The sequence below is a fragment of the Candoia aspera genome, chromosome 9 (genome assembly GCF_035149785.1).
Source record: "Candoia aspera isolate rCanAsp1 chromosome 9, rCanAsp1.hap2, whole genome shotgun sequence".
NCBI classification, from domain to species: domain Eukaryota; kingdom Metazoa; phylum Chordata; class Lepidosauria; order Squamata; family Boidae; genus Candoia; species Candoia aspera.
Window position 1 is genome coordinate 5,126,127 of NC_086161.1, and position 26,715 is coordinate 5,152,841.

At 40.7% G+C, this 26,715-nt stretch overlaps 1 protein-coding gene across 2 annotated transcripts in view; it reads right to left on the reverse strand.

Moving 5' to 3' along the window:
- The window catches only part of CLMP (CXADR like membrane protein), a 36,334-nt gene extending 12,011 nt beyond the window's left edge, over nucleotides 1-24,323 (reverse strand). The window contains exon 1 of one of the 2 annotated variants that reach the window (XM_063311175.1): nucleotides 23,939-24,323. In XM_063311175.1, coding sequence (XP_063167245.1) covers nucleotides 23,939-23,966 — 28 coding nt within the window. In that variant the 5' untranslated portion in view covers nucleotides 23,967-24,323. Of the gene's footprint in view, nucleotides 1-3,547; nucleotides 3,672-23,938 lie in introns of those variants that run through there. The other variant, XM_063311176.1, reaches the window with a different exon arrangement.
- Nucleotides 24,324-26,715: the final 2,392 nt, after the last annotated feature.

The window sequence follows — 26,715 nt, forward strand, 5'->3', positions numbered from 1 at the left end:
ACTAGGGACCAAATTGCCAATATCCGATGGATAATGGAAAAAGCCAGGGAGTTTCAGAAAATCATCTATTTCTGTTTTATTGACTATTCTAAAGCCTTTGACTGTGTGGACCATAACAAATTGTGGCAAGTTCTTAGTGGTATGGGGATATCAAGTCATCTTGTCTGCCTCCTGAAGAATCTGTATAACGACCAAGCAGCAACAGTAAGAACAGACCACGGAACAACGGACTGTTTTAAGATTGGGAAAGGAGTACGGCAGGGCTGTATACTCTCACCCTACCTATTCAACTTGTATGCAGAACACATCATGCAACATGCTGGGCTTGAGGAATCCAAGGCTGGAGTTAAAATCGCTGGAAGAAACATTAACAATCTCAGATATGCAGATGATACCACTTTGATGGCTGAAAGCGAAGAGGAACTGAGGAGCCTTATGATGAAGGTGAAAGAAGAAAGTGCAAAAGCTGGCTTGCAGCTAAACCTCAAAAAAACCAAGATTATGACAACCAGCTTGATTGATAACTGGCAAATAGAGGGAGAAAATGTAGAAGCAGTGAAAGACTTTGTATTTCTAGGTGCGAAGATTACTGAAGATGCTGACTGCAGTCAGGCAATCAGAAGACGCTTAATCCTTGGGAGAAGAGCAATGACCAATCTCGATAAGATAGTTAAGAGCAGAGACATCACAGTGACAACAAAGGTCCGCGTAGTTAAAGCAATGGTGTTCCCTGTAGTAACATATGGCTGTGAGAGCTGGACCATAAGGAAGGCTGAGAGAAGGAAGATCGATGCTTTTGAACTGTGGTGTTGGAGGAAAATTCTGAGAGTGCCTTGGACTGCAAGAAGATCAAACCAGTCCATCCTCCAGGAAATAAAGCCAGACTGCTCACTTGAGAGAATTATATTAAAGGCAAAACTGAAATACTTTGGCCACATAATGAGAAGACAGGACACCCTGGAGAAGATGCTGATGCTAGGGAGAGCGGAAGGCAAAAGGAAGAGGGGCCGACCAAGGGCAAGGTGGAGGATGATATTCTAGAGGTGATGGACTCATCCCTGGGGGAGCTGGGGGTGTTGATGACCGACAGGAAGCTCTGGCGTGGGCTGGCCCATGAAGTCACGAAGAGTCGGAAGCGACTAAACGAATAAACAACAACAATTTATGAATAAAGGAAGAAGTTTAACTCAAAAATGAACATAAGCTTCAAGTTTATTGTGTTTAGCTACAGAACTGCATATCATTATTAATAAAGAAGAAGAACACAGAAGGGAGGAACTGGGGGCAGGTCTTCCCCGACCGCAGCATTTTACTGCATCCCATAAAACACAGTGAGATTGAGAGCCGAGTTGACCACTTTCCTCACTCAGCCCACTATCTTGCTATAATATTAGACTACCATTTCCATTTACAGAAAATGTGTGCGACAAATTATGTTAATTAGGTTTTTAAAAAATTTTTATAACCTACTGCAGCCTACTGGCCGTCTACTGTCCTCATCCCTTTTATGGTATTGGCAGGTTCAGTTCCAGGATTTGTGCTATGTATGCATAATCTTGTCCTAGCCAGAAGTTGGAAGAAGAGCTCAGCATCTTTTGTTCTTAAGGGGGCTGCCCTCTCGGTCTCTGTCTAGCTCAGTGTACAGCAACCGCTTTCTCAATAAGCAGAGCAAAGGAATGGATGCAAAGGGTGGGGCAGGTGTCAGTAAAGGTGGAGAATGTTATTTTGGGGCTCAGCATGTGTTGGATTTGAGCTCCCATCAATCTCAGGATGGAGGGATGGGAGTTGTAATCCATTAACATCCGGTGGGTCAAAGTTTTCCCTTTCTGATCTAGGTTCACTTGAAGAAGAATTGGTGAAAAGGGTTACCTTTATCATCAAACAGATAACTCTCCTACTGAGCAGGAAACAACACAGAGACGAATGTGCTTTGCCTGGTTCTGTCTCATGTCTCCCCTTCTCGGGTTTAAACTTGGCTGTCCCCTGCTGCTTCATAAACTGAGCCAACAGGACAGTGGTGATTTGCACGTTATTTGCGGAGAAAGAATTGGCTAAAATGCTCTGTAGCCTAATCTGTCTGTCCTGCCGAGATGCTGCACATCTGCTTTGTGTATTCTTTGGCTAGGAATAGAAGAGAGGCCATAGGTCACCTTCTCTCAAGGGTGCGAATGTTTTGAGCAAGGCAGGCTCAGTCCCACAAGCATGATGCCTGCAGTCATGCCCTCCTAAGCTGCTCGTCCGTTTCAGGAATTTGGTTGAGAGGCAGAAGCGTCTAGCCTGAAAAGCTGTTCGTGGCTGTCAGCTCCCACCGGGACCAACCAACTGTGCTCATAGCAAAGAGGTCAGCAAAGTTGAGCAAAGCTGAGCTGTAGAGATCTAGCACTTCGCAGGCCCAGCCTAATGTGAATCGTCTGTGTTTGAGATTAAGCTTTTAGGAGGCTCTCTCAGAACTGAGGGGAAAAAAGGAGGTGGAATTTTTCTTTGTTCTGCTCTTTCAAGGGATAAGAGGCAGTTGGAATCTGCATGGTGAAAGGATGAATAAAAGTCAAGTCAAATGGCAGAAGGCAAAAATAAAGCTGTATGAAGGATTAAACAGAAATGCCACATCATCAGAAGGCAAAGTAAGACCATTAAGAATCTGATGAGTGCTGGGCTCTGCTTGAAATGCAGACAATCATCAGAAGGTGTGAGGTGAATTATATCCTGGCTACTTGCTGTAGAAGCCCAGGAAATACAAGAAAATGTGCAAGGTGTGTTCATTTTTACTTTGATATTATCACTGAACAGGGAAAGCATCCCATGTATATGACATCATCGCATCCTGATATTGGGTGGCTGAAATTTTGTGGCAAGTTGGCCAGTTTTGTTTGTTTGTTTTAAATTAAAGGTGGGCATGGATACTGGAGGGCTCTGGGAGGCAAAGTACATGAATTACCAGCCTTAGCCCATCTCCAGTAACCTGAAAAGTTGCCTGAAATTGTGCTACTAAAATTCAGCTCTTTTAGCAGCAAGAAATTGGCAGCACAGTTTTGGGCCTTTACGTGTGTGTTTGTGCATGTGTTTAATCATATTGGAAGGGCTTTTAGAATAGGAATGGAAATGGCTTTCTTCCCTGATATTTCCTACAAAATCTTCCCAAAATGTGAAAAGTGATTGTTGGTCTCTTCTGATGAAAAAAAGGACATAACCGCCTGTGGTCATCTGGAAGCTGAAGAGACCGTTATGACCCTCAAGCATTGCTATCCCTCTCTTTCAGATGGAAAAGAATGCTTGTTGTAGGTGGCATCATAGAGAAGGACCCCCGTATCTCCAGATGTGGTAAACAAGCATTATAATTCAAGCTCTTTTAGGACTGAAACTGTGGAGAATATTTTATGAGACCTGAGATGTATATGGAGGGAAAATGGAGGACTTTTTACAGAGACGATGACTGCAACGTGGGAGTGCAGTATCTGTTTATCAGTTATGTCAGGAGGTATTGCTAGTGAAAGATGGCAGATGGAAGGAGTCTGGAGACTAAAAGCAAGATGATAAGTTCTCAGCCTACTTCTGTCTTCTCCTTTTAACGGTTCACTGACTGTTCATCCTTCAAACGTTGTCATGTCCTCTTTCCTGTGTCGCCTGGCAGGAAAATCTCTCTGGTGTTGTTGTTACGTGCTGAATAATTCAGTTGGCAATTAAGGCCTCCGCTGTTCAAATCTGCGCAAGGAATTTGGTAGGGCAGGAAAATTAAACAAAAAACCAGAAAAACCCACACCCAGCTCTACTATTCTGAGAGCTTTGGTGAAGCAAGAACTGCCCAAGGCTGTTTGTCCTTATTGTTGGCACATCTTCCACAGAATGCATGTATCTGAATGTCGTCTAAAGAAAGTGTAAGATGGTTGTACGCTGAATCTTCTGGCTGTTGGATCAGTTGAAGCTTCCAGTAGAGGTAGAAGAGACAGTTAAGCCTGGAAACATACTGAGTGGAGCACGAGTCCTGGAAAATCTACGTCGCTGTCATCATTGGTTCAGGATGCTGACGATTCTCAGGAATAATTATCTGCCGAGGAGTTTGTTTCATAAAGGTGAAGCTTGCCCTTTGGCCAAAAGATAACACTTGTGGCATGTCCACAGCCAAGAAACTCTCCCATAAAGTGGTTTTTGTGTCATCACTTTGATCATTCCAATGGTATAGAAATTTTGGTGAGGCAGATTCTAGTTAGACTCATGTGCAAAAGCAAGTCCATTGAAATAAATGGGGCTTAAGGTATTTATTTAATGTGTTGGATTTATATCCTGCTTTTCCACTAAGGCAGTCTCCGCAGCACTTTCTTCTTCCACTGCCCCCTTTCCCCCAAGAACAGCCCTGTGAGGAAGGGTGGGCTGATCTGTATGCCTGCAGCGTGTCTTCTTCCAAAATCCTACCTGTGCTGGAGCCCCATCAAAGCATTTCTTCAGGCAAAAATATAGTAGCAGAAGTCTCCGTTTCTTGTCATTTAGAGATGATGAGTTTCTACCCGTCAAGTGTTTCTATATGATAACATTTCCATAGGCGTGGGTTTGTGCGACAGTTGTTTCCAGTTGTGTATTACATATCCACCACCATTTTGGGCTTTTCAGTGACTCCAGCAGAGCTGTGCCAAAGTCCGTTTCTTAAACCCCATGCTTATTATGGATGCAGCAAAGTGTTAGACTAATTTCAGTGTTTCTTGGGTTTTCCTAACTGAATATACTCCTCCTGGTGAGGGTTATCCAACAGGGATTAAATACCTTTGGCCTGTTTTTTAAGATTATTTATATTCTCTATCAACAACTGCTGCTTTTAGGGATAGATCCGGTAAACTGATTTCTTAATTTAGAGGAATGTTTTGAAACCAGGGGCAGGACCAGATACCTCTTTAAATCTGTTTGGGAAGTGACAATGCAGTCAACAGCATTTTGGGGTGGGTTTTGTGTGTGTGTGTGTGTGTGTGGTTTTGTGCAAAGAGATGCAGCTGGAAGATGGCAGGATCTGGCCAGACAGAGAGCACTCAGCAACATCTTCAACTAAGAGCTGAGGGGTTCTGAGGAGATCTTGAGCCACATCTGAGGAGATCTTTTCCCAAGGAGATCTAGAGCCACATCTGGAAATGACCTAGGTCATTATGTGTTCCTTTTACTTAAAAAAATTGCTTATTGCACAAGAATTCTTGCTTCCCTTGAAAGTAGGACTACTCCTGTTCCATATCTATGACGGGAAGTCAAGTAGTTGTATCACACAGTAAGGGTCCATTCCTGCACATAAGAGGATGCTTGGATTCTCATTTACCATGCCTTAGGTCTAGCTGAAGGTGAAGCTGCAGAGACCTTTTTGCATAAACACCATCTTGAGATCAAGAAACAACTCGAACAAAAAGATGCTCCGGCTGAGAGCTGTGAGGAAATCTGGTAAATGAGTGCAGTGTTTCTAACATGCTAAGCCAAAACGAATGTTATTGCATGTGGCTTAATAAATACCATCAGCTGCTAATTAGATGTGAAAAGGACAGCTATTTTATAAAGGCGCACTGACCATAAAGACTGGAGGGAGTGTGCGTGAGACTTAGCCTAGGAGGGAGAAGTTTTTATTGTGCCTAAAAAAAATTGACTGAATTGCTCCTGGTGGGTCTTGGAAACCTGAAAATTTGGGAAAGAAGTCATTACCATCATCGTTCATTACTAATGGCTTTGGGTCCAGTGAATGAGCTTTTTCATCCAAGAAATGAAATCTGTATGCGTAACAACATCATAACTCAGTATGAGAAGCTGGCTCTGAATTCTTTCCAGGATAAACCAGTACTACCCAGTAGTACCTTCAAAGATAGATTGGGGGAGAGGGAGGGAAGCATTTTTTTAAAGAATGAAATTGGTTGAAATCTTGACTGTTTAATTTGTTAAATTGACATGGGCAAAGCAAAGAACATCTTTGCCATTCAGAAAACATTGTGACAAGGGTCTACCAACTCCAAAATGTTCATGCAAAAATGGTTAATCTTTCATCATTTTTGTATTTTCTGGGATCTTTTACTAGTGAAGAAAATGGTGAATATTGCCATAGAGAACAATATTTCTCCTTTTGCTCTAGGATAAAAACAATAAAGGTTGCAGAAGTGTAGTTTTAAATAAAATACAGGGAAATATAAAGTCGGTAGTAACAATTTGGATTTTCTTTGGTGGCCCTCACTCTCCAAATACTAGAATGAGATCCATTGCTTAGTGGTGATTGGTTAAATAAATAATAATATGGTAACCTTTGAGTATTTTTCAATAAAAAAGAGAGGTGCATATAAACTAGAATGCATTTTCATGCACAGAATATATAGCTTCTCTTGTGTTGGTTGTGTTTTCCCTGAACTATCTAAATTAGGAACTAGACAAGAATTTTTATTAATGTAAATGTCCAGTTTAACTGTCTATGGAGGGAAGAGGGCATGTCTGTTAAATCTGAATTTATGTTATTTGCATTGATTGACAAAATTACATATTGGTGTAGCATTTGCAGTAAAACCTAGATTTAATGAACAAATCGGCTTAATGGAAGGCCCCTCAATTTAGCAGACATGTCCATTAAATGGGAGTGGAGGCCAAACAAAAAGCTTGTGTTGTTGTGTCTGAAGTCCATTAAACCAATGTCTGTTTACTGTAGGGTTTATATTGTAAATTAATGATCTGCATAGCATGTTACACATGCTATGCAGATCAGTTTTAGTCATGCTGCTGAATTGAACTAATGTGGTAACTCCAGGGATGTTTGAAATTTTGGAAAAGTGTATTTGGTGCCAGATTAACACTTGTGAAGGGCGTGACTGGATAGAAGTCATGTATTTCCCCTCTTTTCGTTCTTGGTAGCTATTTTTCCTTTTTCTGCCTGCTTCTCTATTTGTACTCTTTCTGGCTTTTACTTTCCATCTGTTGCTCATCTGTCTTCTCCTCTTTTGGATGCATCTAATCTTACTGTTGCTTAATCTTTGGGCTAAAAAGACAAGTTTTCTGAACCAGCTGCATATCTTTGTTTGTTGTAAAAAGCCCTTATGATCCAGGAAGGATGTGGCTGATTAGCTTTGACTAATTTTGCCCCTGCCAAATTCTCCTGGTGTACTATCCTTTAATTTTTTTTTCTCTGTGTGTGTGTGTACGCATGCACATACCTTTGAGTCAGTGTTGACTCCTGGTGACTGCCTGGACAAGTCCCTGCAGTTTTCTTGGCAAGGTTTTCAGAAGTGGTTTGCCCTTGCTTCTTTATTTTATTTTTTTATTTTATTTTATTTTATTTTATTTTATTTTATTTTATTTTATTTTATTTTATTTTATTATTTTTTATTTTATTTTATTTTATTTTATTTTATTTTATTTTATTTTTGTATTTATTGAACTTCTTGACTGCCCAACTCATACACAACGACTCTGGGCAGCTTACAACAATAAAAATAACATTTCACTAAAATATAGTGTACTAAATATAAATATATAAAAATATAATATACGTTTAAAAATACAAATATAAAATATAAATACAAGTTGGCAAATCAAGATCTTACTGTTGCCACCATCATGGCGCCAACCACCTCTATGTATAGCTATCATCCCTCCCACCCCAAGCCAGGTGGCATAGCCAGGTTTCAACCCCCTTCCTGAAGGCCAGGAGAGTGGGGGCCTGTCTTACCTCCGGGGGTAGCTTATTCCAAAGGATGGGCACGATGGCAGAGAAGGCCCTCCTCCTGGACCCTGCCGATCAGCAATCCCTCATGGATAGGGTCCGTAGCATGCTGTCTCTGCCTGACTGGGTGGGATGGGTCAATGTCATGGGTGAGGCAGTCCCTCAGGTAACCTGGACCCATGCCATGTAGGGCTTTAAAGGTGATAACCTTTCTTCCTAGGGCTGAGAGAGAGGGACTGGCCCAAGGTCACCCAGCTGCCCCAAAGCGGGCCTAGAACTCACGGTGTCCTGGTTTCTAGCCTGTTGCCTTAACCACTGCACCAAACTGACTCTCCTGTGAGCTTAGTTGCTTAGAAAACTCAGTGTGTGGGTTTCTTGGGCCTGGTTACCCTATGCACTAATTCTATCTTGGTTGTATTTTCCTTTCATTATGAGATCAAGTTGAAGTTTTGGGCAGGCTACCTTCCAAAGACATGGCTAGGATGAGTGAAAACTGCAGAATATAATTAGTTCTGGGTTTGCTGGTTTAAAATAAATTCAGAGGAAAAGGATTTTTGAGGCTTTAGGATTTTTTGTTTGTTTGTTTGTGGTGTTAAAACTACCTAAAAAGTTGAGCCAGTTCAAGCAGAAATGTGTAGGTGGCTCTAAATTTTTATCAAATGCATCATTTCCCTTCACCAAATCAACATGTCTCCCAGACAGCCAAAACATAGCTCAGAATAAACCAAAAGTTGGCTGAGTCAGGAATATTCACTCACCATCTTAACACAGTTTTGCACTTAAGTTGCTAAATATTTGTCAAATGGGGTTGTCTCTGCTTTGGTTAAATTCAAGGCTGGTTTTCTTTAACATCTACTTAAATTTCTGCACCTTCCATTTTGACAGTGGCTCACTGCCCTTCATGCCTCTGTTCCCTTGGTCCACAATTTGACCCTGCAGTGAGGTCAGAGAGTGGCAGACTCAAGACAGAAAAAAACCGTGTGTCATGGGCAAAAGTAAGGAAAGTGTTCACTCCTGAATTTGGTGCCGTTTAGCTTCCTCTCAGAAATACTGATTTTGATGTCAAAGTCATCTCAGTGTCAATTATTTTTAATGACACTCTCTGATGGCTTCTTGAGCTTGGTGTTCAGCTGAGTTTCCAGGGATTTTGGAATTAAAGTCAGGATAAGAGAACAGGTTGACTTCAGCTGAAGATGTAGAATTTCCCTTTAGCGAAATACAACTCACATCATTAAGTGTGAACCAAACATGCCCACACAGATTCTGCATTTCTTTGCAAACCTGAACTGTCTAAACCTGCCCCCTCCCCCAGTTTTTGGGCACAGGAATTCTGTGACCCAAATAGGTGCGTAAAGATGTCCTTGAGTCAAGCTTGATTCTCTGTGATCCATGGTAAGTTTTCGTGGCAACAAAGTCTCTGCCTGGGATATTTTTCAACACCCTAGTCTAACTTACATTCCTGGCATTTTCAGATGATCTTGCATCCATGTACTAACCAGGTCTGACCTGCTTAGCTTCTCAGCCCAGATGAGGTTGACCTAACATCTACTGAGACATCTCAGATAGAACCATGTTACCTTTTTAAAAAAATAAAAATAATAATTGGGTATTGGGGACTTCAGTTTGTTCAGGTATGTTGCATAATCCTCAAAGCAAGCATGTGCTAGCAGGGTTTTCAAACTATTCTGCAGAACTCTAGACTTTCACCAGAATTGGATGGGGTTCTATGAGAGACTAAGGGCAAGAAACAATCTGTTCCCTTGAATGCAGCCAATCTTCTATCACATAGAGCTTTGCCTCTTGATCAGAAATTCTGCGATTTTTTTAAATTAACAGTTTCCACAGCCTGAAAAATTTGGAGGACTCCTTGCTTGAGTAATTCTGTAGTAGGACCCCTCTGCCCCCATGTTCCTTATAACGTTTTAAGAAGGAAATCCTATTAAAATAAACAGAAGCAAAAGGTGTTTGATCTTGGCTGGATCTAGTACCATATAAAAATAGAATTCTAGAGTTGGAAGGGACTTTAGAGGTCATCTAATCCAACCCCTTCTTCAGTGCAGGGTCCACTAGAGCATCATGATACATGACCATCCAGCCTTTTGAAGACGTTTACTGGAAGAGAAGTCATCACTACAGGTGCCAACCTGTTCCACTGGCTCTCAGCTTGCCCTGTCCTCATGTCTAGTCTGCATCTCCTTCTTTGGAGTTTGAACCCATTGGTTCTGGTCCCGCTTTCTGGAGCAACAGAGGATAGGTCCACTGGGACAACCCTGCACAGCCAACAAATTAACCTTTTTTGTCCCTTTCTTTAAGCAGGCTTTTGGGGTCTCTTTGCTGATGGCAGGATATATCCAGACGTTGGGCTCCTATGGATGGGAGCAAGCCATGCACAAAGCCTCTGCTTTTGACTGCTGCCAGGATCGCTGGAGCTCATTCAAGATTGTGATCATTAAGAGGCCCCTTTTCTGCTTAATTAGCTGGTTTGATGCATTGAGGAGTCAGAATCCTGTCCAACCACTTCCAGTTTAGAGCAGCTCTCATCTGGCCAAGACATCCACACAAGTTCAGACTCATCCGCACTCATACTAAATATGCTTGCTGTCAGTGGTAAGTGGGTAAAAATATACATAACCACTGAAAGAAGAAAAAAAGGTATCTCTTTCTGAAGTTGCCTATGTGTTTTCACCTAGAGAAACTTCAGGGCAGTCATACCATCTGCCTCTCCAAGCTAAACTTCACAGCAGTGTTGTTTAAACAAAATGAAAAAGAAATTCAGCTCAGTGTTTTAATACAGGAATCTGTCTCTAAGCCCTGCACAGTCTGAGCAGAAGGCTTCCCAGCCAAGCGCCACACGCCAAACTCGGCTTGTTTATGCATTTTTCCATTATGAGACATGCAGAAGAGCATCCTTAAATCAAATGTATTTCAGAAGAATCAGTCTGCAATCTAGAGATCACATGAAGAGGAAACACAGGCCAAGGGCCTGTGTGTTCTTCACATTCCATATACCCTGTAGAAGTGTGTGTGTGGCTTGCTTAATGTCTGGGGAGAAAAAATAAAAAATCTGTTCTGAGAACTAGGTATAAGCATAATGTTTCTGTATTTTTAATTAGAGTGAATATAGGATACACTGGGTTTTTTTCCTGTTTCATACGTACCTTGTTTTTGGTCACATTACGTGAAGACCTAGCTCTCTGGAGATGGCTCTAATGCTCGGAAAGATGGAAGGAAAGAAGAAGAGGACAACCAGCAGCAAGGTAGATGGACTTAGTTACAGTGGTGATGGGGCACCGTTGGAAGGCTGGAAGGACCAGGTTAGGGATAGATTGTCATGGAGAAAATCTATCTCTCTGGTTGCTAAGAGTTGACACCAACTTCATGGCACATGATTCATCAATCAACACGAAGAGCTAGTTCTCTTGAGAAGTTTATAACATTGGGAAAAGTGGAAGGAAAAAGAAGAAGAGGACGACCAGCATCAAGGTGGATGGACTCAGTTACAGTGGTGATGGGGCACCGTTGGAAGACCTGAAGGACCAGGTTATGTAGTTGCAAAGAATTGACAATGACTTGATGGCACATCGTCGTCATCACCATCACCATGTACCTTGTAATAAACAGACCAATTTTGCCATGGTCTGCTACCTAAACAAAATGTCTTAAACCAATACTCGGTGTCAGCTGATAACTTACTTAGTTTCCTCTGTTCTTAAAAGCTCTCTTTTTGTTGTACCCTGCAACTCTGCATTAGAACAAGAACTTGTCACTATTCTTTATTTGGAAGAGATTTGAGAAGGAGGACTGATGAGTGAAAGGGCTTAGCAAGTGGATCTGTGAGGCACTCTGTACCTTAAAGTGGTTGGCTAAGTCACTCTCCTTCGGTAAATCGGAGAGCTTTGGGCTCCCTGTAATCTCTTAAACCTAACGGGAGGAAAATATTTGAATATGTGTAAATTAGGGTCTTGTGAATAAACTGTAGCTAGACAAGGTCTGATCGTTATCAGCCTTGCTTTGTGGGAGATGTGCTTTGTTTCTGATGGCACCTTTACATTGCTCTACATTGACTCGGTGCAGGACGTTCAAAACAACATATTTTCCCCAGATTGAAACATCTGGATTCTGTTTCGTGAGAATTTGAAAACAGTCTCTCAGAAAGGAAGGGATGGATAAATATCTCCAGTGAAGCACATAAAAATATTATTTAGCCAAGAATGGAGGGGTAATTTATTTTGAGAACAGTATTTTGCTACTTTAAATTGAGGTTTTGAAGATGTCTTTTTCATTGAGTTATTGATTTACTTAGACATTTTCTTATTTGCATAACCACTGAAGAGAATGAAATGTAGTGGTGCATTGTGCAGCACCCAATAACTAATTTGCATACCTCATCAGAGATATTTAATAATGTATTAAAATAACATTGATTCTTATATTTATTGATTGATCAAATTTAGCCACCGCCCATCTCCCCCGAAAGAGGGACTCTGGGCGGTTTACAATAAAATCAAGGGCAAAATATAAACATTAAAATCTCATAAAACAGTTATTATAAAATACAGTAAATAGATCTTATTAGGCCTTTAGCTTTTCAGTGCATAACAAATATGAAAAGTACTAATAGTGAGGGGTTATTATGTATGTATGGCATTTACCGGCTCAATTATAACCTGTGACTGGATTGACATTATTGTTCCCTGGGTAAATTTTGGAAACCAAAGTGGCGTTAGCATTTAATTTTACTTTTCTGTACTTCTCTTCCCCAAACAAGAGTTTATATGGCAACTAAACTCACAGGTAAGTTTTGGTGGTTTCCAAAACTTTCTGGAAAGTTTCTGGAAAATCAAAGATCTTCCAGAACTCTGTGGGTATGTTATGATGTTTGAAATATGAGGCCAATATTATTCAAACAAAACTTGGCATCATTAGATGGTCTTCTCTGGTGGAACTGGAGGCTTGATACAAGCTTTACAGTCTTGGCCCAATGATTAACCATCTTCTCTTATTATTATTACATTTATGTTCTACCTCTATTTTCTCCTTGTGACAAACCTGCAGGAGAGTCTGAGTGAGGACATTACTGGTGTTGGAACCTAGAATGCTGCATGGTGAGGAAACTGGAGATTGTCATCTGTGTGGCAGATGTGCTAACCACAGTCTCTGTGCATCTTATATTCAAACTCCCTCTTCTTCCTCCATCTTTTCTTTCTTAGTTTAATATGTGGTCTGGGTTTACAGATTGCAGTTAGCTTGATATGTTGAGTAAACAACTGCCTATTTTGCACATCACATTAAAGTGGGTGTCAGCAACCTTTTACAGTCCAATATATATATTTCAATTTCATATAACAGTTGCAGGTACCCATAGCTAGTAGGACAAGGTGACCTCTCTGGGTTGATGCTTACAGCTACTGGCAGTGACAACACAGAAAAATAAAAGAGGGCAATTGAAAGCAACAAGGACAATTTTTCATGCAATTCAATGCATTTTCAGTAAAGACTGCTTCTACAAATGGTGAAAATGAGGAATAAGAGAATAGGAAAAATAGGAATATAGGAAAAATGTAAAGAATGAATTGCAACTCTTTGTTTCTTCAACCTTCCCAACAATGTCTACTAAGAGCATTTATTATACTTTTTATACTTCTCAAAAATAATCATGAGTTCTGAATCTCTCTATATGACACCACTATAATGATGTTGAGCTGTGTGGCTGAGTGTTAATTTCTTTACTTTCAAAGCTCACATATATAAAATGTGTTAATTTGAGGAGATAATTTAGCAGCACTAGCAGGTGTAACCCTGTTACATTGTGTTAATTCATTATGCTTTCCTTATATTGCTCCATATTCCTTATAAATCATTTAAGTCATCTAGACCGTTGTGGATGGAATATTGTGCAAGAGAAATTAGGGAGAGCGCTGTTTTATTTGTTCTTACAAATATAGAGAGGAATATTGAATAGGTGGAACCTTTGATGGTTTTGTCCTAGGTTGTAATACTTGAAACAGTATTTTATACAGTTGTTTGTTTGTTTAGGAAACTTACATCGCTGCCTATCTTTTATGCCATGGGCAGCTCACAGCAACAACAATAAAACAACAGTTGTAAGAACCCCAACATCCAAAAAAAACAGTGCCCAGTGCCCTAGAGCAGCACTCCCCAATAACAACAACCATCACCAGGTGGCAGCTTACTCAACCCCAATGCCTGGGGGAAGAGTCAACTTTTAAAGGCCTTCCAGATGGCTAGAAGGGTGAGAGTCTGCTGGATCTCTCTTCCTTTTCCCTTTTCAAGATTACCTTTTAGCTATATATGCAAATATCTGGGAAACAGACTTGCTAATTTGCAAGCAGCCCTGTAGCAATTTTGCAAAATCTCAGTGACAGTACAGTAATACTCCAGAGAAACTGCATGCTTCCCAAAATAGGGAAGGTCTCTTCTCTTAGGGCCAGGATGTGCCCAGAGTCTGAAAATACTTTGTCCTCTGCCCGTAAGGTCTGCTGAGGATGAAGGCTACAAGAGAAGATGTGTCCAAGAAACAAAGGTTATTATCCATTCTCCTCATCAATATAGAATGTCCTGGGAGTGGGGCACCTGGAAATACTGTATGCATGTATGTATGTATGTATGTATGTATGTATGTATGTATGTATGTATTAATTTCTCCTAACAGGATGCAAATTACAACAAAGCTAGACTGGGTATGGAGAATATAGCTTGTCTCCCTTGGAACAGAATTAGGATAATATTGCTGGCTGAAGCTGTACTGTAGGCACTGTTGACTTACAACCAGTATGAAAAACTATCTTAGCCATGTTGCTTCAGGGTGAAATAAATCCCAAATTTATAATTGGATAGTGTCTTCAGTTAGGAGCAATCAAAATGCCCTAAAAGAGTGGGTAGGGTTTTGAGTTCCTCTGAAAACTCAGTGAAACTGAGTGTGTGAGTTACATCCTGGCAGATCTATATTCATACATTGTTTCAGTTGTACCTACAATTGTTCCATTCATGGGTTGTGATTAAAATGTTGAAGGGAGATGTTGCTGAATCATGAAGCTCATCAATATCTTTGCGCCAATCAATATCTTCTTAGCTTAAATTTCACAGGATGGTTAGAAAAAAAATGGGTTGTGGAAGAACCTTGTATGTCACATTGAATTCGAAGTCTGGGGCTTAAAAGAATTATAAAGGCAGGAAATGTGCAAGAGGGCATTTGTTAGCTTCCTTATTTCCAATTTTGACTTGAACATCAAGTGCTGTAATATTTCTCTCAAATTTCATGTGTTAAATGTGCATACAATATTTCTTCTTAAAAAGGTTCTGCTTTTAATAGACAAGTTGAATACCTTTGACAAATTGTGGCATTTCTTAGTGCCTTTTCATTAGAGAAAACAGACATTTTCAGCATCTTAATTAATTTACTTGCAGATCAGTTGAATTCTTTCTCATGCTACCAGTTCTATTTCTTTTATGTTTGTCTCCTATCAGAGCTTTTTCATGGGAAGCTTCTCCAGAGAGGGAGAATGCAGCTTCAGTTAAATAATAATAATAATAATAATAATAATAATAATAATAATATAGGAAGAAAAAAATATTTTTGCAGATGCAAACCTGAGAAAGAGAAGTGGCTGTAGGAAATTGGAAGAACGAATAAATCAAAAATGGTTTTGCCTTGGTAAATCTGTATTTACACAAGAATCAGAGATACTTGTGCAATGCCATGTCAAATCCCCCAAGAGTTCATAGTTCATAGAGATAGATTAGGTTATTTTCTTGAGTGTTGGCATGACTCTCTGTTGATTATTGTCTCTTTGGTCTCAAGAGCACTACTGTGTTCTTTACTTACAACGCATATAGCCTCCAAAGAGATTTTTCTTTCCCTGATGCCATTATATTCTCAATATTCATATTTGAATTTGTCCTCCAGCCCTTGTAAAATACTGGGATAAGCTTGCAGCCAAAAGGAGATGCATTCTGGTTATTCTAGTAGATTAATTTATAAATAGACATGTTGTTACTGAAATATCAGCTATACCAGGGTATTTCTAGGTGGAGAATGAGTCCAAGTAATTAGTGGCAGACTTAATGTACATTATAAAACCATTTGCTTCCAAGCTCTTGATCTTGAAATCCTCCAATTTTTTCCTTACTAGTTCATTGAGTTTCTGCAGTGGTTCTCATTCTCTTTATCATCTCCCTTACTAGTTATTATTCTCTGCACCATTTCTATTTGTGACAAATAGCTCTTTACTCCTTGGAAAAATACATGGATTAATCTTTAAGTTATCACAAGATTCATCATTCAGTACTTTGGCCTTGCTGCTGTCATCCTAAGTTCACTGAAGTTCAGGTCACTAGTGAGGAAAATGTGGATTTGAGAGGCTGAAAATTATTCCCCTTCTTTAAAACCATACTTATGCTAAATGCAAGAGGTATGTTGATGTTCGGTAGAGTTATTGATATATTTCTACAAGCCACTCTAAAATGAACATTCAGTAAGGTTGTGAAAAATCAGATGAGAGTTATTTCATGTGAATGATTCAGGTGAATTTGCAGTTTGAATTTTAAAAAGTATTCAGTTCTAATTCTTGATTCGGTTGAAGAGTCCATTCAGTTCAGTTTGGATCTGCAGCTAAATCATGGAGCCATGATGATTAGAATATTAGATTTGAGAAAAGTGAGTCTGCCCAGGCCCAGCTGTGCATATCCAAAGGACATTGACCTTTTGAATCAAGTGAAAGGCATCTGACTTGATTGATACATCAAATCAACTCAGCAATTCTATTCCAAAGAGTGATTTTATTAAACTAACCCTCTGCACAGCTCAGATATTTGAGACTAATGGAAATGGAGGGTTTTTTTTAAAATAGCTTTTAATTGCTTTCCATATTTCATTAACAACATTCAGAGGTGATGTATAATTGGTGAAAATGTATTCCTTCTGTCACTTTTGGAAGGACCTGCATGTATTTAGGTGAGCATTCCTTGCCTTGGGCTCTCTCTCTCCACTGTCACAAGATCAGGGCCTTAACTGGACTTTGTGTTGCCTATTTTTGACAGTTAATAGAGTCATAGGACTGTAGAATTAGAAGGGGCCACAAGGATCATCCAGCCCAACCCTCTGCAATGTGCAGGAAAATCAATTAAACCACCCATGAGATGTGGTTCTCCAGCCTCTTCTTAAAAATCTCCAGAACTCCAAGCTCCATAGGTAGAATGTTCTGCCATTGTACAGATCTTAACAGTAAGGAAGTTTTTCCTTATATATAAATAAAATCTAGCTTGCTGATTAAAAGTTGAAGTTAAATCTAGACTCTCTTTCTATTTAGTTCATTTCCTCTCCAAAGGAAAGTTCAATCTCTTAGTTCGTTCTTTGGGAGATTGACAAATCCTTTTTAAAAATCTGTTGAGCTTTTATCTGGGGGCCTTGGTTGATGGTAGTTGCCTGTAGTCACCTGTCAAGACAGGTCTTTTAAGCTTCAGAAGAACCCATGAAGCAGTCACTTCTCACTTTGTTGACTCACAACAGAAGACAGCAAATAGAGAAAGTGGTTATCAAAATGACCCTTTGAGGACAAAATGGCTAAGCTTAGTAGTTCTGTTTGTTGAATTTGTGGCATGTGGGTTTATGAAGCAGAGAGTAATGGCAGACAACTGGGAAAGTAAACAGACACTTTTCTGCACAAAAAACAAGAATGAACTTTACTTAACCTGTCAACTACCATCCAATCATCAGCCTTTCTGGGCTTGTTTTGCACATCACCAAACCAGTGTCATGGTGGACAACAAAAGGACTTATTTTGTGCCTTCCAAGTTATTTAGGGCATTTATCAAAATACAATAGGATGCAGAATCAGATTTAAAATGTTGGAAAGCGTAGATGAGAAATGTTTTCCCACCTACTGTCTGTGTTATCCTAAGCTTCGATAGCTGTGCTGGGCACATTGAAGATAAAACTGGTTCCCCGGATAGGCAATTACATACATGCTAATGTATGTCCATTCAGATACACCTCTTTCTTGCTTCTTCCCAGCAGCTATTCCTTCTGGGCATCTCAGGATTGCTTCTCATAAGCTTGTTTCAAAATGTGAGGTTCCTGCTGTGATTTAGGAATACCAAGACTTGAGAAGGATCCCTGAGATAAAGGCTTTGTCCCTTAGTTCTAACAGGGCTATCTTTATGCTCTCTCTAGTATCAGACTTATCAGCAAGTTGCTGGGGTCATCAGGGATAGGTAGGTAATAGTATCTAAACAGGAGGCTCCAAAGTAGCTTGTGAATCCAGTAGCCCTGTCTTAGAGAAACAAGGGTATCTCAAGAGACCTCAGACTAAGTTCTGGCATTCTTTATTCAGCTTGAATTTCCGTGTTGGTAATAAGCAAATTCTAATCTGTCACAACTCTGGCAGGTTTTAGCTTGTTTTGAGAAGGTCTGATGCAGCAACCAAGAGTGCTAAAAGCCAAGCTGGCGTCACTCTTTTCTTTATAGCTGACCAGATTCAAGACATTGTGTAAGCAGAGGCTGTGACCTATTAGTCAAGTTAGTTCCTGCTGAAGGAGTCATGTGGTCTGGAATTACAACAGATCACCCCCAAATTACAGCCAGTTTGGTCTAGTGGTTAAGGCACCAGGCTAGAAACCAGGAGACCGAGAGTTCTAGTCCCGCCTTAGGCACGAAAGCCGGCTGGGTGACCCTGGGCCAGTCCCTCTCTCTCAGCCCAAGAGCCAGTCAGGCGCGGTAGGAGAGTTCTAGTCCTGCCTTAGGCATGAAAGCCGGCTGGGTGACCCTGGGCCAGTCCCTCTCTCTCAGCCCAAGAGCCAGTCAGGCGCGGTAGGAGAGTTCTAGTCCCGCCTTAGGCTTGAAAGCCGGCTGGGTGACCCTGGGCCAGTCCCTCTCTCTCAGCCCAAGAGCCAGTCAGGCGCGGTAGGAGAGTTCTAGTCCTGCCTTAGGCACGAAAGCCGGCTGGGTGACCCTGGGCCAGTCACTCCCTCTCAGCCTAACAAACCTCACAGGGTTGTTGTTGTGGGGAAAAGAGGAGGAGGAAGGAGTATTAGCTATGGTGGCCACCTTGAGTTATTTATAAAAACCATAAAGGGATAAAAAACATCTTAAAAAATTTGCTATGTGCAACTTCTTTGAAACAGAAGTTGTGTTTGGAAGAACATCTCAATAGGCCCTTACCTTTAAAACCTCATTATGCTCTTTTTTCCCTGAAGTTTTATATATGTTCTTGAGGATTTTGGCTCCTCTAAGGAAGTGAGGGCTGTCTTTGGCCTGTTCAAAAAGCGTGAACCGCACTGCGTTTCTGCATATCGCTACTATCCCGTGTTACAAAAGTTTTAATTAATGTAAGATATTGAAATCGTGGACCCATGCTTAGCGTGATCCTGGCTGTTTCCCTTATAATCTGAATCGGAAGTCAGACTTGGCAGCTTAAGATTTTACTAAGAGTGATGGCTTCACACAACAGAGTCCCAATCCAGCACTTTGATCATTATATCTTTTTAGTTTCCTCTTTCTTGATTGACCTTGCTCAGAGTCATCCCAGATACAGTCAACTGCAGGATTTACTCTTGATAATCTCCCTTTACTTTTGCCCCAGGGAGAAAATAACCCAACAACTGATGTTGGAGACGTGGGCTCTATTTCCTTTCTGTCTCTGGAATGGTGATAGGAAATAATTGGAAAAGGCACTGGAAGTCATTCACAATGACAGTCCCTGGGCTTTGCAGCTTTTGCTTGCAGTTTAATTAAGACCGCCCCCCCCCAAAGCCCGGCCCCTAGATTTAAGTCACAAAGTGTTTTGCCTTCACAGTTGAAAACATTTCTTTTTAACTGTGTTTGGATAGAAAGGAGTGGAGAGGAAAGAAGGAATGAAATGACTGTACACTTCAACTTGCCGTATTTTCTTTGATAGGACAAAGACCACCTCAGTGCTCTGCATCCTTGCTCTGATATAGAATTTTGTTCTGTGTTAAACATTTCTATAGCCTTTAACATTCTATCAAGGCTGCTTTAAAAAAAAAAAGACCTGGGTTGTATTGCAGCCTCAGAGTATGTCTCATACATTTGGCTGGAATGGAAGAATGCTCTCCACCCATGTAGTTTATCCCTAAGAAGAAACAGCCAAGGAAGGAAATCTCAGTTTATTTTCTCAAGTTGTACTTTCTTTGGATACCGGCTGAAATCCAATTGCCACACCCTTGTACAGACCATTAGTATTGCAATATACCTGAGGAATGGACACTTAAAACCCTAAATTTGGTGCAAATGGCAAAACTAACAGACCAACTAAATGATAAAAATATGGAAGACTTTCAAAAGGGTTGGACACCTTTTTTCAAATATGTGGAATGGACTCAAAAAGTTAATATGAATGTATAGTATATAGATAGCAAATTGTTTAATTGTTTAATTTCTTATTAGAATTAATGAAGGTAATTTAGAGAATTAAGAAAAAAAAATACTTTAGGATACTAAGCTGTACCGTCTAGAAAGCTGGAAACCCTAATCTTTCTATTTATTTATTTATTTATTTATTTTTCATCTTATCCCCCCTTTTTTATTTTTATTTTATTTTTATTTACTTATTTTATATATATATATATATATATATATATATATATATATATATATATATATATATATCCTTTTTTTCCTTTTTCCTTTTTTTCCCCCCCTCTTCTTCTCTTTTTTCTTTTTCTTTTCTCTTCTTTTCTTTTTTGTATTGTAAGATATTATTGTTTGTATGTAATTCTATGTTTATTTGTATGTAATTTTTGTTTGTATGTAATTCTATGTTTATTAAATAAATTAATAAAGATTTCGGAAAAAAAAGTATTGCAATATACCATATCTGGGATATGATAAAAAAAGTACTAGTTAACATAGTTCTGAAGGAAAGATGGAAATGGGGGACACAAGTATGTATTTTAATGCTGTTTGGTTTAGTTTTAGTTATGAATGGCCCTACTAAAAATACAAGATTATTGTTCAAAAATCTAGAATACTTGTTTGTCAGTGTATCGTTTTCAGTCACTTGACAGAAATGAGAAATAATACTAATAAAACAATCCTGAAGAGATTAGAATAACCTTTTGAAGGAACTTCTGACTGAGATCTTTGGAGACCCTTGCCTCTGGAATGACACACACACATCCCCCCACCACCCTTTGGTGTCTTGCTCCAAGTATGGTGGCTAAGCTTGGCGTTTTGAGTTCACATCCCAGGACTACTATTCAAAAGTGAAGTTTACTGATTTTCTTCCAAAATGTGGTGATTAATGGAAACATCCATATACACGTCTCTATATTAATAGATCTAATTTGAATACCCAGCTTCAGATGTCAATGGACCGACTTCCTTCTATCTCAGGAGAATCTGATTCTTTGGGTATTGCTTAGTTCCTCAGTTGCTTGGTTCTTGTTTGGATGAACAAGATGACTACAAATTGCTTGATCTTGCCTGAAACAAGAAAGAGTCTCCTACCTTGATTGAAATTATCACAAGATGAGAAAGCTATTTTGGAAGAACCCTAAATGCAAGGTAAACTTTAAAAGAAAAAGTATATAAGATCAGATTCTAGTTCTGGTTAGTCTGGCAGCCTCCTTCCTTCAATGGCCAATCAAACACTCCCAAAATTCCTAAGAGCAGGACTTGAAGATTATCTTCATTAGACCTTTGGATAAAGGCATTTGGATCCTTTTTTTCCTGAGTCAAAAGTTTACCCCATCTACATACCTCACCTTTTCTGCAAGAACTGGCAAAAGGTTATGGCTAGTTATATTGTGCTGCTATACTTAGTTCTGGTGCAAGGAGCCAGACTTTCACTTCTGCCTCCCGCTTCTGGTCAGTATATTAAGACCTGATGCCAAGGAACATGTTTCTACTTGCTATTCCACCATAAATTTGTTCGAGTATCACTTTCTTGCCTTTGGGATTCTTTCTTTATAGAGGAGATCCCAAACTTGGAACTGGCAGAGATGGAAGACTATGCCACCAGATGATTGGAAGAACCAGGAAAGGCTAATGAATTAGAGGCTGTCATTTGTTGTTTATTCATTCAGTCACTTCCGACTCTTCGTGACTTCATGGACCAGCCCACGCCAGAGCTTCCTGTCGGCCGTCAACACGCCCAGCTCCCCCAGGGACGAGTCCGTCACCTCTAGAATATCATCCATCCACCTTGCCCTTGGTTGGCCCCTCTTCCTTTTGCCCTCCACTCTCCCCAGCATCAGCATCTTCTCCAGGGTGTCCTGTCTTCTCATTATGTGGCCAAAGTATTTCAGTTTTGCCTTTAATGTCATTCCCTCAAGTGAGCAGTCTGGCTTGATTTCCTGGAGGATGGACTGGTTTGACCTTCTGGCAGTCCAAGGCACTCTCGGAATTTTCCTCCAACACCACAGTTCAAAAGCATCGATCTTCCTTCTATCAGCCTTCCTTATGGTCCAGCTCTCGCAGCCATATGTTACTACGGGGAACACCATTGCTTTAACTATGCGGACCTTTGTTGTCAGTGTGATGTCTCTGCTCTTAACTATTTTATCGAGATTTGTCATGCATGCTTAATTCTCTTTCACCATCTTTTCTGCTGATGATCCAGTATCCATCTATTTCATCTTTGTGAAGCATCAATGTTACAAAAACCCTCTGCAAATAATTTTTTCATGCATGTGAAAAAGCTGCAGGGACTTTTTTCATGTTCTTTCCTTAGCTTTCCTAAGGGAGTTGACGAGTCTGTCTTGGAGTGGCTTTGCAAGGGTCTGAGGTGGAGAGAGCAGGATTGGGCAACCTTTGTGAGGCCCTGATAAATGGGAGGTTTCTTTATTTCCCCCCCGCAGAGCTGCCTGCTTGTCAGTCCAATGTAGTAAAAGGAATTGAGGGAGCAGCTCGTTCTCCACACAACATACCTCAGAAGCTGAAAGAGGCAGCAGCTAATTCTCTCTCAAAAGAGATCAGTAGTTGACTTGTTTTACTCTAGTCTACCTTCCTTAATCATTGTCTCCATCTTTTTTTCTCCTCCATTTTGTGTAACCTTCTTTAAGGCAAGAGCTATGGGTACTGATGTATGTTATTCTTTTTATTGGAACAGCACCAGAAGGAACAGCCTTATTTATTGCTATCTTTGGCAAATGATGATCAATCTTGCTTTGTCTGGGAGAAGGTGCTCTCTGCAGTGTACATGTTTCTTAATCATGTTTTAAATAGTTTGAATTTGGTTGCTTGTATCTGGGCATTCTCTCTCTCACTACTTCATGGGCTACTGTGGCCATATCTAGCTAAAATAAAACCTTTCAAAGCCCATTAATTTAAGCATGTGCGTAATCTTCCATTCAATAAGTAGCACTTCAGTGTGCTTCAGGATGGACTAGATGATCCTACTGTGCCTAAAAATGGGGAATGTGAATGCAACAGCAACACTTTCATAATTGAATGGATTTTACAGATCCAGAAGCCATTTTTCACTCCTGATTCTAGAGCAACCCTCATTTTCCTCTCCGTAAAATAGCCACCATTAAAAAAAAACACTGTCTTTATCTTCAATCTCCCTTCTGTACCTTCCTCTTTTTCTCTTTGGTTGACTTTTTGGCTCTTTGGTTTCTCTCTTTTGCCTCTCAGTCCTCTTTTTCTATCATTCTTCCTCCCCCCCCATACCTCTTTCCAACTTGTATGTTGGCACATCTGTTTCTAATTTAGACTTTTTTTTTAACAGTATCAGTTGGAAACAATGCACTCCTTTAAAATAGGAGAAATGCACTCCTGCGCAGAATGACCCTCTCCAAAAGTTAAATAAATTGGCCCTGAGCCCTAAAACAATGATTCTTTGTTCAGGTTTGTAAAAAGACAAATGAATCCAACACGTTCTCCTCCCCTCCCCCCCCCAAAAAATCGTCTGCATGATGTGCGTGTGTGTGAGAGGGACACACACACACACACACACACACACAAAGAGCCTTTAGAGAGATCCTCTAAAATAATTAAAATTGTGAACAGATTGTGGTGTAAGAAACCCCAAAGCCTACCCAAGCCTTTAGAAGAATAGAGCTTTACGTGTGGAAAGTGTGGGAGAAGAAAAGCGGGCTTTAACTTTTTAAGGCTCACATTAACGATGAGAATCATAAAAGAGCGAGCGATTGAAAGCAGATGATCTTCCTGCTCAGCAAACTTTGATACCAGCAGCTTTTCTTCCAAGAGCCCTTCCCTTGCTGCTTACTGTTGCATTTGGTAACTTCAGGCTTGCTTAGCAAATTAAATTAAGGCCAAAACAAAAATCTCCCACTTACCTAGGAAGAGGATGGGCAGCACAGACATTCCGCCACTGTGAGCGAGACTTTTCTTCCCTTTTTCCCCCCACTTCTTTCCACTCAGGAATGACAAGCAGACCTGCTCAAAATTCAAAGCAGCGCCTCTGGAATGCGCTCTGGGTAATTGCCTCCATGTGCCAGAAAAATATCCAACTTTGGTTTCCCTGCCCTTCTGCTGTTCATCCCCCCTTCAGTTTCCATGCAGATAGAAGAAGAGCGTTCCTCTCTGGCCGCCGATTCAGTTCGGAGCCTGTCAACATCTGGAAGAGGAAAGTCAGAGGCGGCAGCGCAGCCGAGAGACACATCGAGGACTGCCAGAGTAATTTTGCATGTCTGGAAAGAAGAGGAGAAAAGAGAAGGGGGGGGGGGGAGAGAAATCTCAGCATGCAAGTTTCACCACATGGCTGTGTGCTAGAACGGCCCCTCCCTACCAACCACCAGGATTAGCAGGGAAGGTTGGGCATGCAGTGAGCTAGCTGTTCCTTACTTCTGGCCATTCAACAGCCCATTCATCCTTCTGGGGGAAAAGTAAATAGGCTTTCCTCATGTCAAAAATGGTTAATGGAGATGGGGATTAAACATGGAAAATCATCTTCATTCAGCAGGCAAAGAAGAGATGAAGATTCCCTTTAAAACTAAAGCAAGCAACATGGCCTTAAAGATAAAATGTTGACTGCAGGGATGACTCACTAGAATCACTATAGCAAATACAGGCTCCCTGAACCCACCCCCCACTTTCCCAGCAGCCCCTGGAGCAGTCAGATTGAGCTGTTGAATTGTGATGGCACAGTTGCCGAAGATTGGTAGTATGGTCTCCCTTCATTTGGAAGCACACAAAGGAACCAAAGACTTCTTAACAAGTAGATGCTTCCTGAGCTGAGCACAATTCATGTGTCCTATGTGGTTTTCTTGGTTGCAAGTAGCAGTACCAAAGATTTACTGTTGTCTCCTTCTCGGACATGTTTTCAACTTCCCATTCTAGGCCAGAGCCTGGTGGTCTCCATTCTCATATTAACCAGGTCCAAACCTCCTTAGGTTTTGAAGATCAGCCAGACTGCTCAATGATGGGCAAAATATGCTGATACAGATAACAAAAGGATGCCAACTGCATCTGAAGACTGCATATATGGATGGAGCTGTATCCCTTTGTATTAGGCTCTCTCTCGTTCTGGACTTCACTTCCTGCCAACTTCCAGTCATCAAATTATTTCCATCCCAGCAACAGAAATTTACTGCTTCCATCAACAGGGAACAATTGCAACTGTCCCAACCTGATTTCCCCCTGCAGTGAAATTAGTATCTTCTGGCATAACCAGAGGATATTTTTTTTTTGAGTCTGCTCTGTGTGCATGGAAAGAGAAGCTGGAAGAGTTAAAGATGGTTGATTCTCACTCCCATCATAACCTACTGAAATAGGCCTACAGCTACAGCCTTTAGCAATATTCCAACATGGCAATTGTGAAGGTTTCTGTAGTTGGTGCCATTAATTCAAGGGAATCAGTGTGGTTTTGCTAGGTTCATCCATCTTCTGACATGCAGGGTAACCATAGTAGTTTTAATCCCAGATGCCCTCTGTTCCAATCTCTGCTGGTGTGTGTGATTATTCTTCAAGATTAGTCACTCTGGCTCTGCATCCAGAGCTGAGGGCCAACCTCTTTGCTTCTGTTGATGAATCTCCTGGTTGTTGATAAGAACTGCCAAATTCAATCAGTGGGAAGAACAAAGACCAGGAGATGAGAATCCTTGGGGTGAAGAATAGTACAGCTAATCTAATTCTTATTCCTTTTGTCTCATGTAGTTTGTTGTTTATTCGTTTAGTCGCTTCCGACTCTTCGTGACTTCATGGACCAGCCCACGCCAGAGCTTCCTGTCGGTCGTCAACACCCCCAGCTCCCTCAGGGACGAGTCGGTCACCTCTAGAATATCATCCATCCACCTTGCCCTTGGTCGGCCCCTCTTCCTTTTGCCCTCCACTCTCCCGAGCATCAGCATCTTCTCCAGGGTGTCCTGTCTTCTCATTATGTGGCCAAAGTATTTCAGTTTGGCCTTTAATATCATTCCCTCAAGTGAGCAGTCTGGCTTTATTTCCTGGAGGATGGACTGGTTTGATCTTCTTGCAGTCCAAGGCACTCTCAGAATTTTCCTCCAACACCACAGTTCAAAAGCATCGATCTTCCTTCGCTCAGCCTTCCTTATGGTCCAGCTCTCGCAGCCATATGTTACTACGGGGAACACCATTGCTTTAACTATGCGGGCCTTTGTTGTCAGTGTGATGTCTCTGCTCTTAACTATTTTATCGAGATTTGTCATTGCTCTTCTTCCAAGGATTAAGCGTCTTCTGATTTCCTGACTGCAGTCAGCATCTGCAGTAATCTTCGCACCTAGGAATACAAAGTCTTTCACTGCTTCTACATTTTCTCCCTCTATTTGCCAGTTATCAATCAAGCTGGTGGCCATAATCTTGGTTTTTTTGAGGTTTAGCTGCAAACCAGCTTTTGCACTTTCTTCTTTCACCTTCATCATAAGGCTCCTCAGTTCCTCTTCGCTTTCAGCCATCAAAGTGGTATCATCTGCATATCTGAGATTGTTAATGTTTCTTCCAGAGATTTTAACTCCAGCCTTGGATTCCTCAAGGCCAGCTTGTCGCATGATGTGTTCTGCATACAAGTTGAATAGGTAGGGTGAGAGGATACAGCCCTGCCGTACTCAAATATTTCATTCTGTTTTCATAATGGCTCCTCTGGATTAGTCTTCAT